A 16,740-nucleotide genomic window follows, 5' to 3' on the forward strand; every position below is an offset into this window, starting at 1 on the left:
TGTGACTGGTTTTGTGGTCCAGAGTCACATATGAGGTTGTCCCTTATGTATTTTTTAAAAGGCCTGTTATGCATGCATATTATTTGCAGATAAACGCACTTAATCTTGCTCTCTGTGTTGTTGTTGCAGACGGCATGGGTCGAGTTCTGGCTCAGGACGTTTATGCCAAAGACAACCTGCCTCCGTTCCCAGCCTCTGTTAAAGATGGCTACGCTGTAAGAGGTGAGAACCCACATGACTGGATGAGTGAATCATTTAGCCAGCGGTCTGACAGTCCTGGTTAACTCGCGCTCTAGTGCTCGCGTCAGGACTGCGTATCGAAAGCATTACTCACGTCTGCTAGAGCGACGCTTGAAACGTCTCTCAGGGGAAGAATGTCAAATGCTTCATTCATTTCTCATGGACTTTGTGCTGGATGGGATTTTCCCTCTTAAAAATGTCATAACAAGTACTTTCTTTGCGTTAATTGCATATTTATGAGCTCATGAGAGAAGTCACTGATGGTCTATAAACACATTTGTCTGTTGGGTGAAACTCGAGGCACGTTATGGCAGCTTTCTGGCTCTTTACAGCATTAGGAAGATCATAAGTTGATATTCAGTTGCTGTAAAATCAATACTGACCCCATTTAGTTTCTTTATACCCACTCCTGGTCTTATTGTTTATTAGGGCTGCACAATACTGGAAAAAACTCACATTGCTATATTTTGTTTTTCTATGATTATATATATTGCGATATGAAAACTGACTTGAAGTTGGAGAGTGAAACTGCATAGAAAATATTAAACAAATTACAAGTGTTAAGGTCCTTTCACACTGGACGCGATTTTGACGCACGAATAATTCACGCGATGGTTTTATTTTTTGATCAGCTGTTTGTGTAATGAGCGCTTCCACACCGAACGCGAATGTTCTGCGGCGAAAAAACGACTTTTATTTTTTTCGCTTTGATGTCGATTTTTTTTTACTTTTGCGGCGACAGAAAAGGCTTCAGCCAATCACACACTACAAGGACAACGATTTGAAAGACAATGTGGGGCGTAGTATTACCAACCAACTCGGTTATCACGACTGTGAGTATGTTGTGTGATAGTTTTAGTCGTTGTATAGTCCTGTGCTGTGTAGGCTAGCAGGCTAAACTACATTTGGGATAGAAAGCTAACACTATTATCGTCAAAGATAGAGACAGAGACCGTGTTTACTTTGAACATGTAATAAAATGTAGTGAGACTATTTAGGGCTGCTTTTAGTATACTATACACTCACCTAAAGGATTATTAGGAACACCATACTAATACTGTGTTTAACCCCCTTTCGCCTTCAGAACTGCCTTAATTCTACATGGCATTGATTCAACAAGGTGCTGAAAGCATTCTTTAGAAATGTTGGCCCATATTGATAGGATAGCATCTTGCAGTTGATGGAGATTTGTGGGATGCACATCCAGGGCACGAAGCTCCCGTTCCACCACATCCCAAAGATGCTCTATTGGGTTGAGATCTGGTGACTGTGGGGGCCATTTTAGTACAGTGAACTCATTGTCATGTTCAAGAAACCAATTTGAAATGATTCGAGCTTTGTGACATGGTGCATTATCCTGCTGGAAGTAGCCATCAGAGGATGGGTACATGGTGGTCATAAAGGGATGGACATGGTCAGAAACAATGCTCAGGTAGGCCATGGCATTTAAACCATGCCCAATTGGCACTAAGGGGCCTAAAGTGTGCCAAGAAAACATCCCCCACACCATTACACCACCACCACCAGCCTGCACAGTGGTAACAAGGCATGATGGATCCTTGTTCTCATTCTGTTTACGCCAAATTCTGATTCTACCATCTGAATGTCTCAACAGAAATCGAGACTCATCAGACCAGGCAACATTTTTCCAGTCTTCAACTGTCCAATTTTGGTGAGCTCGTGCAAATTGTAGCCTCTTTTTCCTATTTGTAGTGGAGATGAGTGGTACCCGGTGGGGTCTTCTGCTGTTGTAGCCCATCCGCCTCAAGGTTGTGCGTGTTGTGGCTTCACAAATGCTTTGCTGCATACCTCGGTTGTAACGAGTGGTTATTTCAGTCAAAGTTGCTCTTCTATCAGCTTGAATCAGTCGGCCCATTCTCCTCTGACCTCTAGCATCAACAAGACATTTTCGCCCACAGGACTGCCGCATACTGGATGTTTTTCCCTTTTCACACCATTCTTTGTAAACCCTAGAAATGGTTGTGCGTGAAAATCCCAATAATTGTGCAGATTGTGAAATACTCAGACCGGCCCGTCTGATACCAACAACCATGCCACGCTCAAAATTGCTTAAATCACCTTTCTTTCCCATTCTGACATTCAGTTTGGAGTTCAGGAGATTGTCTTGACCAGGACCACACCCCTAAATGCATTGAAGCAACTGCCATGTGATTGGTTGATTAGATAATTGCATTAATGAGAAATTGAACAGGTGTTCCTAATAATCCTTTAGGTGAGTGTAAATTATCTACAGTTTCTAGTCGAATGATTTTAACTTGTTACTTTGTGAGTTACATGTAATGTGTATCGACATTACAAAACGCACTGTGTTTAGTTGAAGACGCAAAGAAACTGTGGAAAAACCTCAGGGACACCTATGAGAGAAAAAGAAAGGAGGAAAAGGAAACTAAAAGTAGACATTAGCATACTCCCCTTCAGACGCTCTGTTCTTTAAGATTGGGTGCACCCAAAACCTTCTTTTCTGTCTTTTAAAGAAAATGACAAGCTCGTCTTACCTGGATGATGATGATGAAGAAGTGTCCATGTTTTCTCAGCTGTCGGCGCGAAAGTTTTGGAATGTTGAAGCTCTGAACGTCACAGATGTCGCAAATTCGCGTTGCGGCTGATGTGAATGGTTTTGACGCGAACTTTTCACTTTTTCGTTTCGCTTTTTCGCTACGCGTCCGGTGTGAAAGGGCCCTTAGATTAATGAAATGAGATACAAATGAAATAAATAGTGCTTTGTTTTTTCAGGTAACAGTATTCCGGTACAGAATTTCAATAATCAAATGTAAAATAACATTGCATAGACTTCACTGTATAAATTAAATATAATTAATCTTTGTTAAAACTACAAAAGGGATTTTCTCTTTGTATTTTGTTGTTTGATTAACATTAATGACACAGACAGACGGCATGTGTATTAGGCTACTGTCACTTTAAGAGCTAATGCACGGATCCAATATAATGATACACATCCATTTTCTTTCTCAGTTGTTTACGTTCACGTAAGCCCAATATCACTGGGTTTATGAGGATACTCGATGAGTATGATGATGATACAAAATATTTTAACATTATTTTGCATGTTTGTGTCCTTTCAAGCACAAATAGAGGCGGAAGAGAACGGAATTTGGTGTTCGATTTCCGAAATGAGTTCTATTTTGCGTCTTTGTGCGCTCGAATGGCTTAAAGGTGGGATCAGTAGCTTTTGAAAAACACTTTTTGATATTTGAACTCACCAAAACAAACACGCGCCTACCCAAAAATGATCTCGCCCCTACCTGCCGGCCGAGGGTAAGTGAAAGCAATGTGTTACTATGGTAATCCATGTTGAATGTGTGTTTAACGCGTCAGTGGTTCCGCTCCGTTTCACGTGTACGACGCTCAACACCCACAAAGTTATCATGATCAACTCGATAGCACGAGCACGAGTCATAGTAACAAATATATTACAACTATAACAAGATTAGGGGGTTATATCGATCACTAAATGAGGAACCAAAGGAAGCAAGCATTAGGAGTATATTATCTTACTTTTCAGACACTTTGGGAGCCGACGCTTGAGGAGGTTTAAACGCGCCAGGCTTATATGGTGTGGAAATGAATGTGTCTTTAGTTTTTCACAGCCGAATCGAACGACAATAATATCGCAAATGAAAAAAACAAGCAAAGATGACACACGAGCATATTCGAGAAATGGCCAGCATATATTAGTTCTGTGAAACAAAGCTAAACAATGTTACTCACCTATCAAGAAGAAATAAAGCAAACTCTGCATCAGATGTTAGGCCTTGAGTTCTCTCCAGCGCTGGTACGCTTCTCCGACATTAACACGAGTTCCACCTCTTGCCTGATCGTAAGCCTTCTTTTTAATTTTAAGCTCCACAGACATTTTCCTCTTTCGTTTTTTATCTGCCATCTCTCTTTCTGTAGTCGTTAGGCTAATGTCTGTGCTGTGTGCACTGAGCGCTCTCTCCTCCCCATCATTAGTAGACACGCCCCTTACTGCTGATTGGTTACAAGTGTGTTTGGTTTCTCAAAAACTACTGATCCCACATTTAAAGGAATAGTTCATTTCAAAATAAAAATTCGGTCATCATTTACTCATCCTCAAGTTGTTTTAAACCTGTCTGAGTTTCTTTCTTCTGCTGAACACAAAGGAAGATATTTTGAAGAATGTCGGTAACCAGACAGTTGATGGACCCCCTTGACTTCCATAGCAGGGAAAAATAATACTGTCAGCTGTTTGGTTACCGACATTGGGCCTCATTCATCAACCGTTCTTACGAAGAAATGTGTTCTTAAACCCCACTTGCGCACTTTTTACGAAGATTCTGACATTCACTAATGTTTTCTTATCTTGGATTTGTTCTTAGCTAAGAACAAAATCTACGCACACTCCAGAGCACTCTTACGCACATTTGAGTGATGACAGTTTGCTCCAAATAATTGGCAACTGCATTTTATTTAATTCCAGAGGTGGACAAAGTACACAACTTTGTTACTTGAGTGAAAGTATAGATACTACTGGTCAAATATTACTCCGTTACAAGTAAAAGTTATAAAGACTGATTTTTACTTAAGTAAAAGTACAGAAGTACTTGTTTTTAAAAGTACTTAAGTATCTAAAGTAAAAAAGTAAATGTCAATGCATTGTTTTATTATTGTTGCATTGTTGTATGTAATACTTACAGTTTTATGCCTCTGAATCTATGACTGCCCTCATATCATTATCAAATGTATTTCTAGAACACAGTTCCAGTAGTGGGATTGAATGTGAGATTGAATAAGTGAACTCAATAACGTCCACAATGGTTTCGGACACCCAAATGGCTATTCCCTCAAATAGTGCCCTATTTAAAGTTTTTTGTCTTTTAGTATTAATATGTTAGCCTTACTGTTATCTATAAGCTAGTGTGCTCCAAAACAATGACAAAATTCGCATTTAGGAGACCAAACCCAACGTTGAAAATGAAAATCAGGTTGATGTCAGAATCCAACGTCAGATTGACGTTAATCTCCAATGTTGGACAGACGTTCCAAACAAAATCCAACGTCGGGTTCAGACGTCAACCCGACTTTCATTTCCAACCAAAATGCAACCCCTGCAACCAACATCATCCCCTGACTGACGTTACTACTTTCTACTCAAGGACCTTGACACAAATGTAGTGGAGTAAAAAGTACGATATTTGTAAAAAGTTTCCGGAGAAAATAATACTCGAGTAAAGTATAGATACTTAAAAAGTGTACTTAAGTACAGTACTCAAGTAAATGTACTTTGTTACTGTCCACCTCTGTTTAATTCTACAGTCGTTTACAATGATAGTATTTTACTGTAATGTACAGTATTCATGTAAAATCATAGCATGCAAAGAAACACTTAAGACTGCAATTAAGCTGATTAAATCAAATATTATGCCTCGTTTAGCATTTACCTATTACAGTAGAATTTCTATTTCAGAATTCTTTTTTTCGTTTGGTGATCGGTGGACCACCGCCGTCTGTGCGTCTTTTGGACATTCTCCATCTTTTCTTGCACACGGCCCTGAAGTGTCATGTCCTTATATGGGAATTTGTGGGGCGTTTTCTTATGCTAATTAGGAACAACTGGCACAAGCTTTCAATTACGAAGACGTGGGATTCATCAATCCTAAGAACACAGGTGCGAACAATTCTGTTGTTTAAGAACGTGTCATGAATCCGACGTACACTTTTCTTAGGAAGTTTATTAAGTACAAAGTTAAGAAAATTCTTAGGAAGATATTGGTGCCCATTCTTTGAAATATCATATTTTGTGTTCAGCAGAAGAAAGAAACTCATACAGGTTTGAAACAACTTGAGGATGAATAAATGATGACAGAATTTTTATTTTGGGTGAATTATCCCTTTAAGGTTTCATATAGAACCTTTTCTTCTAAGAGTGTACGGTGTTATATATATATATGTGTGTGTGTCTCTGTGTCCTGACAGCGGCTGATGGTCCTGGTGACAGATTTATTATCGGCGAGTCTCAGGCCGGAGAGCAGGTGAGAAAACGTGTCGAATGTAAGATACCATTTGAGAAATCCACCTTCAAATGTGAGGAAAATGATCCATATGAACTGCTGTAACGTGTGTGTGTCCAGCCCACACACACCGTGATGCCAGGCCAGGTGATGCGGGTGACGACAGGCGCTCCCATTCCCTGCGGAGCAGATGCTGTGGTTCAAGTAGAAGACACTGAACTCCTGAGAGAGTCTGAAGACGTGAGTTGATTCTTTTATAAACCATGATAATACATCATTTAAGCATTTTCATTTATTTATAGACACTGCCTTTCAGAGTCTGGGGTCGGTTTGATTTTTTAATGTTTGAAAGAAGTCTCTTCTGCTCACCAAGGCTGCATTAATTTGACCAAAAATACTGTAAAAAAAGAATGAAATATTATTACAGTTTTAACTAATGGTTTTCTATGTGAATGTATTGTGAAATGTAATTTATTCCTGTGATCAAAGCTGAATTTTCAGCATCATTACTCCAGTCTTCAGTGTCACATGATCCTTCAGAAATCACTCTAATATGATGATTTGATGCTCAAGAAACATTTCTGATTATTATCAATGTTGAAAACAGTTGTGCTGCTTCATATTTTTGTGGAAACCGTACTACTAATATGTACACAAAATTTGCTGAAATTAAATGCACTTATTTTCAACTCAAAATCGACCAAAATTATTCGAAAAGTCTGTGGTAATTAATTTGTCAAGCAGACATAGTTATCCACTAATAATCTGAAAATATATTTCAGTTTACCAATAATTTACCTCGGCTGTCAATTATTCCTTACGTCTTTAAGAGTTTGTTTTTTTTTGTCTCCTCCTGGTTTATTATTAAAACAGAAACTAAAACCATCAACGAAGCTAAAACCATTTTGTTACTTGAAATAAAATAAACGTCATCTGAAATAAAATAAAATATACAAAAACTTAAACTTATTTTATTTCAGCTAGTTTCCAAGGCACCATTTCACAAAAAGTAATAAACTATAACTATATAGACATGTTTAAAAAAAAAAAAAAAAAAAAAATGTATATATATATATATATATATATACACAGTGCTATGCATAAGTTTAGACACCCATGCTAAAGTTGACTAAAAAGAGGAATAAAAAATCATCTTTTGGAAATTGAACTTAATGCCTTAATTAAAAAAAATAGGAATTTTTTTTTAAAGAAAACCTTTAAGGACACCAATTTTCTTTGTGAATGAATAATGTATCGTAAATAAATAAATGTTCTTCCTTAAAATACAGGGTGCATAAGTCTGGACACCCCTATGTTAAATTCCCATAGAGGCAGGCAGAGTTTTATTTTTAAAGGCCAGTTACTTCATGGATCCAGGATACTATGCATCCTGATAAAGTTCCCTTGGCCTTTGGAATTAAAATAGCCCCACATCATCACATAGCCTTCACCATACCTAGAGATTGGCATGGAGTACTTTCCATAAGATCATCTCTCAATGCAAATCAAACTAGCTATTAGGCTAACTGAAATAAAACCATGCCAATCTCTAGGTATGGTGAAGGCTATGTGATGATGTGGGGCTATTTTAATTCCAAAGGCCAAGGGAACTTTATCAAAAATAAAAATCTGCCTGCCTCTATGGGAATTTAACATAGGGGTGTCCAGACTTATGCACCCTGTATTTTAAGGAAGAACATTTATTTATTTACGATACATTATTCATTCACAAAGAAAATTGGTGTCCTTAAAGGTTGGATTTTTCCTCATTTTTTAAATTAAGGCATTAAGTTCAATTTCCAAAAGATGATTTTTTATTCCTCTTTTTAGTCAACTTTAGCATGGGTGTCTAAACTTATGCATAGCACTGTATTTACTATATATAGGCTATATATAAAATATATATAAAAAATATATTACAATATTTTTTAAAAACACAACAAAATTACTAAAACTTTTACTGAAATTAAAATGAAAATGGAAAATATTCAAATAAAATTCTAAATATGAATAAAAAGTATAATAGTATCTCAAATATAGTAAAATAACCCTGTTCCCGTCTAAACTCATCCCTCAGGGCACAGAAGAGCTGGAGGTGCGGATTCTGGTTCAAGCTCGTCCAGGTCAAGACATCAGGTGAGCACCTGTGAGCGTTTCTCAGCGTGTGTGTGTGTGTGTGTGTGTGTGTGTGTCACGTGTGTCTGACAGAGTGTGTCGTCTTCTGCAGGCCCATCGGTCATGACATCAAGCGTGGCGAATGCGTGTTGTCCAAAGGCACTCACATGGGCCCGTCTGAGATCGGGCTTCTGGCCACGGTGGGCGTCACGGAGGTGGAAGTGCAGAAGTTTCCCGTCGTGGCTGTGATGTCCACTGGGAACGAGGTGACGGGACACACACACTGCTCTTTACATCTCCGTTGTTTCTTCTAATCAGCAATGAGATCAAATGGGCAATTAAGCATCATATAATTCCTTTTGATAATATAGTCATAAGTATTAAAATGCATTCAATTAATAAAAAATAAACCTAGCGGCTAACCCTCTGAATTTTAAAATGTTTCAAAACCGAGGATCAAAACAGTATGACGTATTAAAGCCTCGTTTGCTGAAATCTTGTGACTTGGTGAGTTTGATAGAAGCTCCGAACCACTGATTCGGAACAAAAGATTTGTAAATGTTTTCTTTGGAATCACTTTTTCCACATTTTTTTCCAGCTGATGAACGATAAAAACAATATCTGGGTCTGAAATCGCCCCCCTATACCCTCATTCAATATTCCCTACATTACTCCACTATTATAGACCACTTGAAAGAGTAAATGAAAACGAGTGAGTGAATTCGGACACTGAGTGCGACGGAAGGGCTGCTGCCTTTGCATAGTTTGTGCTTTTTGTTTAAAGGGATACTTCACCGATCAGCATTAAGCTTTGTATCAATAGAAACCCGGTAGTATTTTCGACTGACCGTGCTTCCCTCCCTCATGTCCCCCTGAGACGAGAGATTTCTGTATTGTGTGTCTGGAAAAAACACTCAGATGACGCAAAAATCATCATTTAGCTTCATCAGAGGCTTCTTTGTCCAGAGGCGAGAGACTCCAGCCAATAGCTCGTCCCGCATGTCTTCAACCCGTCCATAGGGGGATCTCACCATAAAACGCCGTCTTTTCGAGATGACTAGTAGCCTAGCTGTATCATTTCTCCTGATGCTGCCGTCTGTAACCGGTGGGCGTGGCTTGGGCCTCGTAGAGCAGCGAAGCAAGTGCATTCTGGGAGTTGTTGTCTTTCATCCACATGAGCCAAAAATACATTTTCTGGCTTTTCTCAGTCTAGAAGGCACCAACTTCTAAAATAGTTTCACATTTCTACTACATAAATGACCCAATTTAAATACACATTCATCTTTTCAGCTGTGAAATATCCCTTTAACAATCATTCGAAACTTAGCAAACTGGCAGCTGCAGTAGTAATGAAAAGATTTATCTTGAAATCAGTCTTGGAAACTATGTACAAACCTTAATTAAACAATATAATAAACAATTAAAAAGGAATTAGTGCACGGTTTGGAAAATGGAGGGATGGATGATTCAGCTGCGGGCGCCATCTTCTGGTCAAATGTGGGAATTCATTCAGCATGACCCTCACGGTGCATTATGGGTATTCTCTAGACGTTGAGCGTACATCGATATTACACTCGTTATTGCGGTGCATTGTGGGATTGAATGAGGGCACTCGATAATGTCCACTATGGTTACGGACACCAATACAAATGGCTGTTCCCTCAAATAGTGCCCCAATGTTTTCTTACTTAGTATTTTTGTCTTGTTTCCAGTCCAAATATCAAACATTTCTTAAATCAAGATGCATTTCTTAAAGTAGTTAAATAACATAAGATATTAAGTCTTGTTTTCTGGGGAAATAAATAAAAAATTAAGTGAGTTTTTGCTTAAAACAAGCAAAATTATCTGCCAATGGGGTAAGAAAAATAATATTGTTTCTGTTTGAATTAAGTATAATTTTGGCAGATAATTTTGCTTTTTTTAAGCATCAACTCACTTAATTTTGATCAGTTCCCCCGGAAAACAGGACATAATATCTTGTGTAATTTTACTCATCTAGTAAATGCATCTTGATTTAAGAATTTTTAGATATTTGGACTGGAAACAAGACAAAAATACTAAGTAGGAAAAGCATTTTTTGCAGTGTGTGTACGGGCCTTTGTTGCTTACTTACTAAGCAGTAAACTGTGTTTTCAGCTGCTGAACCCAGAGGATGATTTACACCCCGGTAAGATCCGAGACTCTAATCGCTCCACGCTGCTGGCCACCATTCAGGAGCACGGATATCCCACCATCAACCTGGGCATCGTGGGAGACAAGTGAGCGTCTTTCACCCTATCATACAGACATATCAATAATCGTGCGCCAGATTTGAACCACATAGAAACTGAACTGATTTTACCAATCAACTCTTGATTAATAAAACATTTTAATTTCTGCATGGTATGTTTTTGTTTGTTTGAGAACCAAGACACATATAACCAGACGTGTCAAGGGTGTTTCGAAAAATTCATTTTCCAAATACATTTTGATGTCAGTTTTAAATTGTTTAAACAGGCTTTTTTTTTTTTTACCATTTGACTTTATGAACATAATAATGAGCAAATATAATAATTAAATCAAATACTTGATTTTTATCACCGTCCAGTGAGAAAAATTAAAACATCTTCCACATTAACTTTAAAGTCCCCATGAAATCAAAGGTTTAGTTTTTTTTATCTATAAGCTAGTGTGCTCCAAAACAATGACAAAATTCGCATTTAGAAGATATAAGCATTAAAAACTTCACTCCGCACTTCAGCTTTTCATCCAATCAAATGCTCTCTAGAATCTGAAGCTCCGCCCCCTACATTATGAATAGACGCTGAAGCTGTATCTGAAATCAGTCACTTGTTCACACATTTACTGTTTTCTACATGGTGAATGGCACATAGTGCACTATATAGGGGATAGGGAACGATTCAGACAGTGTAAATATGCTTTCCATGAAGTCTGGTTTCACGTTAGTGTTATGAGAACCGCCACAGCTCCGGTCCAGAGACACGATACACAGAGTGGATCATGTGATCGAGTCACTGAAGACCAGAAAACGTATCGGACACGTTTGAATTCTGCACAGATTTCTGTACTTTAAAGTGATATGGAGGAGATTATGAGGAGAAACGTTAGAGATTAGGAGGAAACTGCGGCTTTACTGAGTTCAACAGCTCTGGATGAGTTGTGATATAAACAAAACGCTGCTCGATATGTCCCGCCCTGTCCTCCTGTTTCAGTGGAAATTACGTTAACACATTGAATAATACTGTGTGTTTCAAGGCCTTTAAGAGAAGTGCTGAGCTAAGTTTTTGTGCCATCTAGTGGTCTAAAAGAGAATAAAGTCAATGCGCCTTTTGTACCCTATATATATATATAAAATTTTTTTTTTTTTTTTTTTTTTGACGTGTCATTTGTAATGGTAACTGTTACCTTGGTGTCCCACAGCCCTGATGACCTGTTGAATGCTCTGAATGAGGGAATCAGTCGTGCCGACGTCATCATCACCTCAGGGGGCGTGTCTATGGGGGAGAAGGTACAAGACGTTTATATGCTATCTATTTTGTTGGCTGCTTTGTACAGACAAAAATCAACAGCTAAATGGTGTTTTTGTAATATTTGGTTTGATGATGTTCCAAATGCAGGAATGTCCTTGTTAAAGGAAAAACTGCAATTTTAGGAAGATGCATGGAAAAGCATAACACGTCGTCCGATGATGTGCAGACTTTGAGTTTGATTTAGTAATCACTGCTTTATACTGACATCTAGTGGCTGGATGGTAGTAAGACCCGCTGACCCCTTCAGATGAGATGTTTCTCACTGAGATTTTCACATCAAAGAGTTTTACACCTAAAGAAATGAGGTGCCTTGTACTTTACATAATTACAGATCTGTTTAAAATGATGTACACTCACTTTAGATAAGAGAATACTGTGTTTCTACAATCAGAAAACTTTATTTGTCACACAGCACAGTTATTTGCAATTGGTCCAAGTTCACGGCATCATTAAGATCATTTTAAATGGATGTTTTCACAGGATTACCTGAAACAGGTACTTGATATCGATCTTCATGCTCAGATACACTTTGGACGTGTCTTCATGAAACCAGGGTGAGTCTTTGAAGAAACGGGTGACATCTGCGTAGAGATTGTACAAGTGATGCAGATTCAGGGTGTTTTCACACTTAAATCCTCGTTAAATGAAACAAACACTTTAACTGGATGGAAGTTGAATAGAAAAACTCCAAAAAGTAGACTTGGGTGCCAGTGCATTTATTTTATTTTTTTATTTTTTTTTTTAGATTTGTTTAGAAAAATAATAGAAGAATATAAATAATAATTAATAGAGATTAATAAAAAATAAATATGAATATATTTTATTACTATCTACTTTAACTGGATCGAAATTGATTAGAAGAACTTGGATGCCAGTCCATTTATTTTATTTTATTTTATTTTATTTATTTTATTCTATTTTATTATATTTGTATTTTATTTTATTATATTTGTTTAGAAAAGTAATAGAATAATAGAAATAATAATTACTAATCAAAATTTTCAAAAAATAAATAGTAATATATTTTGTAAATATGTCACAACTTCTTTACATGGATCGCGCATTTTTGCATAAGGCTGAATAAAGGCCTGTATGTGTATTTTTACTATACCAAAAACAGGTGTGCCATTATGGTTACCTGTAATGAGCAAAAATGCTTGTAAGTTTGTTTAATTTAACTGAGAGTGCTTTGTATTCACAATGCACATTTACAGGTGAACCCCATTTCTCCACAGACTTAAAGCGAACTGTATTCAGACCATGTCTTAGTTCAGTTCGCTTTGGAGCGTTGAAAGCGATCTCATGCAGTGTAAATCTTGTGAACTGCTCTCAGCTTGAAATAAACCCAGTGTGAAAACACCCTGATATTGAGTGTCAGGCTGTGAGAATCAGTCCACGCGGGTTTTGAGCTCTGGTTTGTCTTCCGTTAGTCTCCCCACAACATTTGCCACTCTTGATATGGACGGGTCTCGAAAACTTATCTTTGCTCTGCCAGGTAGGGACGGTGAGAGAGTTTATTGGTGTATTTTTCAAAACACATACTAGTCTGTAATTTATCACAGATTTCACTATTTTTTTTTTGTCTATTATGTTTCTTCAATTTAATGAGCACCGTCTCTCGTGCTTCACAGGTAATCCCGTGTCAGCGGTCGTAACATGTAACCTCTTCGTCATTCCTGCCTTGAGGAAGATGCAGGGAATCTTAGACCCGCGGCCCACCATAATAAAAGCCCGGGTAAGACAACCTTTGACTTTACTAGTAATAATAACAGAGGACTTTTACACACTGAAAAAAAAAAATCGAACAAATGTAAAAAAAAAAAAAAAACAAGTTGTTTTGTTGACCTTATTTAGATACTCAAGTGGTTGTCCCAACTTTCCAAATTGAGTTATCTAAACAAACACGTTGAACTTTAAATAATGTTTCCCAGATCCCAGCATGCATTGCAGCTTGAAAACATTATGTGGTAAAAAATGATCATTGCTTTGCATTTACTGTCTTAATTTATGCTGCTGTTGTTGTCTGTTATTTAGCTGTCATATTACTGAATTAACATTTGAATTATCATTACTCCAGTCTTCAGTGTCACATGATCCTTCAGAAATCATTCTAATATGATGATTTGCTGCTCAAGAAACATTTCTGATTATTACCAATGTTGAAAACAGTTGTGCTGCTTCATATTTCTGTGGAAACTGTGATTCTTTGATCTATAGAAAGTTCAAAAGAGCATAGAAATCTTTTATAATATTATAAATGTCTTGATTGATTTAATGCATTCTTGCTGAAAAAAAGTATTAAGTTCTTTCAAAAAAGTTAAAGACCCTAAACTTGTGTCAGTGCATTTACTTTAAAACAGTGATTTCAATAATCTATTGACAGCCCTAATAAAACAATTTTTAAAACTCAAATCTGCTTGATTGTTTGCAGTTGTCGTGTGATGTGAAGCTGGATCCGCGTCCTGAGTATCACCGCTGTATTTTGACGTGGCATCATCAGGAACCTCTGCCATGGGCACAGAGCACAGGTAGGCCTGTCACGATAACAAATTTTGCTGGACGATAAATTGTCCAAGAAATTATTGCGATAAACGATAATATTGTCGTTCGAGACCATTTTCATCTAATATAACGATAATGGCATAATAATGCAGGTACACCTTTTCAAAGATCTATAAACTTTTATTTCTTAAGAATATTAAACATTGAAAACGGAAAAACATTTTAAATATCCACAAAAAATGAACAAAACAACCAAAAACAATAAAAGCAATGGACTCTCAGTGTCTGTTAACAAAAAAATTCACTTGAATAAATACCAAAAACAATAAATAAAATGGATGTAAACAAAATTGCACTTCAAAAAATATTAAACATTAGGCTCAGACATAAATAGTGATACATTCCATTACAGGCAAAACTGCCAGTTAGGACCTTTGTAAACCAATAAAAAAAAGCCTCAACAGGCCATATCACACCATTCTGCACTGTCCTCCTGTTACTTTGTCGACTAAACGCCCGAGTGATTGTGTACTGTCGGGAAGACGGAGACGCGCTTTATTGCGTGTATATGCTACACACTGAAAATACTTGGTTAGGATTAGGGGTGAGGAGTGCGTGCGTATTACACGCCATAAAGTGCGTATCATATGCACGCAAAAACTATTTTTGACGTATAAATGGCACGAGAAATAACATTCGTGGTATAGATAGGCATTTTCATGAGATTGGGCTCGCTGTCGCGTTTGACTTTGAAACCAATTCCATCTTTTTCCATCTCTCTCACACACACACACACACACATACGTGGAAATTGAATAAATATTTTGTATTTGGTATTTGAGCAATTATTAATAACAACAACAAAAACATTAATAATAATATTATTAATGAAACACCCCATTCCTGTGACCCGTCCACCCCCCCCCCCCCCAGGAGGTTGGGCGGGGGGGGGGGGTCACTCTTGTCTGTCTTCAAAACTTGGGAGCCCTGTTGTATCGACATTTTAATACAGAATCAACACAGAAACAAAATATGTGTGAAATGAGATGCTAGTAACACTTTCGCGGATATTCCGTATCATAACAAGCAAAGCGTCTCAACTGAAAAAAAACGCAACGCTGCCAAAACGCTCTCAAGCGCGCATAGCTAGGCGTGTTCAGCTGCCTAAAAACACTTTGGTGGACACACGGCCTAAGTGCTCTTGTGCCATGCGCTTTAGTCCATGAGCTTAGATCGTTAAAATAGGGCCCCAAGAGTTCAACTGGCACAACTTTCAGACTTTTCTTCGTCTCTCTGTCTCTGTCCAGGGAACCAGGTTAGCAGCCGACTCATGAGCATGCGCAGCGCTAACGGACTCCTGATGCTACCTCCCAAAACCGAGCAATACGTGGAGCTGCACAAGGGCGAGGTGGTGGACGTGATGGTCATCGGCCGTCTATGATGACAGAAGCGGGCAGAAGGACAGAGAGTGACGGGTGGTTCACGGTGCATGTTCACATATCATTGACTGTAATATGCAACGGCACAGCTAGTTTTTATTGATTTGGATAACGCTGAAGTATAGTCAACATCTTGATCACAAAACTAGATACATATGAGAAAAAAAAATCTATTATTTCAAAGAAAGAAAAAATATAACTTTTAAATTATAAAATCTAATTATAAAAAGAGATTTATTCTGTATTATTATTATTATTATTGCATTTTTCTTGTCATTATTATTAATTATTATTATTATATTAAGGCAACTTTATTCTTTTCATTGCAGTTGCTTTGTGTGTTCAATGCTAGATCTTATAGCTGTAGCATTTTAATAGAAAACTGTAGGTGCCTGCCCGGAGATAAAAAAAAAGAAGAAGAAAAAGAAAAGAGAGAATATTATTTCCCCGTTTTAACATAAAAAAAACAGAGAAGTAAATGAAAAATGACTGCTTTTGTTTTTTTCGGACATGGGGAAGAACTCAACAACTTGACATCCGGACTCTGGAGGGTGGCACTTTTTGTCTTACGTGTCATTGACGTGACACTTTTACTTTTCCTCCCATTAGTAGGCATCATTATGACATCACAAAGAGCTTTGCTTGTCGTTTATCTCGTGAGTCTTGTTTGTGTGCGCAGTGCCAAACGCGTGGGTGCACGAAGGTCGTGCCCGGGGGAACACGGGCCTGGTCACCCAATCCCTGAAGCTTCCTTATAATCACATGACCTGGTGTAGCCCCGCCCCCATCCCCCAGGGGGTGGAGTCACAGGCGAACGTTTTATTTGAATATACTTTAAAAAGAGGAGAAAAAACAACAACAACAGCTTATTTAAGTGCTGACTGCCTTTTTAATCAACTACAC

General features: G+C 37.8%; 1 protein-coding gene across 12 annotated transcripts in view; it reads left to right on the top strand.

Moving 5' to 3' along the window:
* gphnb (gephyrin b) overlaps window positions 1-16,019 on the top strand; it is a 103,531-nt gene extending 87,512 nt beyond the window's left edge. For 7 of the 12 annotated variants that reach the window (XM_079887991.1, XM_079887995.1, XM_079887988.1 and 4 more), the window contains 12 exons: window positions 130-222; window positions 6,217-6,272; window positions 6,372-6,491; window positions 8,329-8,387; window positions 8,479-8,632; window positions 10,503-10,624; window positions 11,787-11,874; window positions 12,377-12,450; window positions 13,327-13,400; window positions 13,528-13,631; window positions 14,328-14,424; window positions 15,706-16,019. In XM_079887991.1, coding sequence (XP_079744117.1) covers window positions 130-222; window positions 6,217-6,272; window positions 6,372-6,491; window positions 8,329-8,387; window positions 8,479-8,632; window positions 10,503-10,624; window positions 11,787-11,874; window positions 12,377-12,450; window positions 13,327-13,400; window positions 13,528-13,631; window positions 14,328-14,424; window positions 15,706-15,839 — 1,175 coding nt within the window. In that variant the 3' untranslated portion in view covers window positions 15,840-16,019. Of the gene's footprint in view, window positions 1-129; window positions 223-6,216; window positions 6,273-6,371; window positions 6,492-8,328; window positions 8,388-8,478; window positions 8,633-10,502; window positions 10,625-11,786; window positions 11,875-12,107; window positions 12,202-12,376; window positions 12,451-13,326; window positions 13,401-13,527; window positions 13,632-14,327; window positions 14,425-15,705 lie in introns of those variants that run through there. The other 5 variants (XM_079887992.1, XM_079887996.1, XM_079887986.1 and 2 more) reach the window with 2 other exon arrangements.
* The last annotated feature ends 721 nt before the right edge of the window (window positions 16,020-16,740 follow it).

The sequence above is a fragment of the Squalius cephalus genome (genome assembly GCF_949319135.1).
Source record: "Squalius cephalus genome assembly, chromosome: 12".
Taxonomy (NCBI): Eukaryota; Metazoa; Chordata; class Actinopteri; order Cypriniformes; family Leuciscidae; genus Squalius; species Squalius cephalus.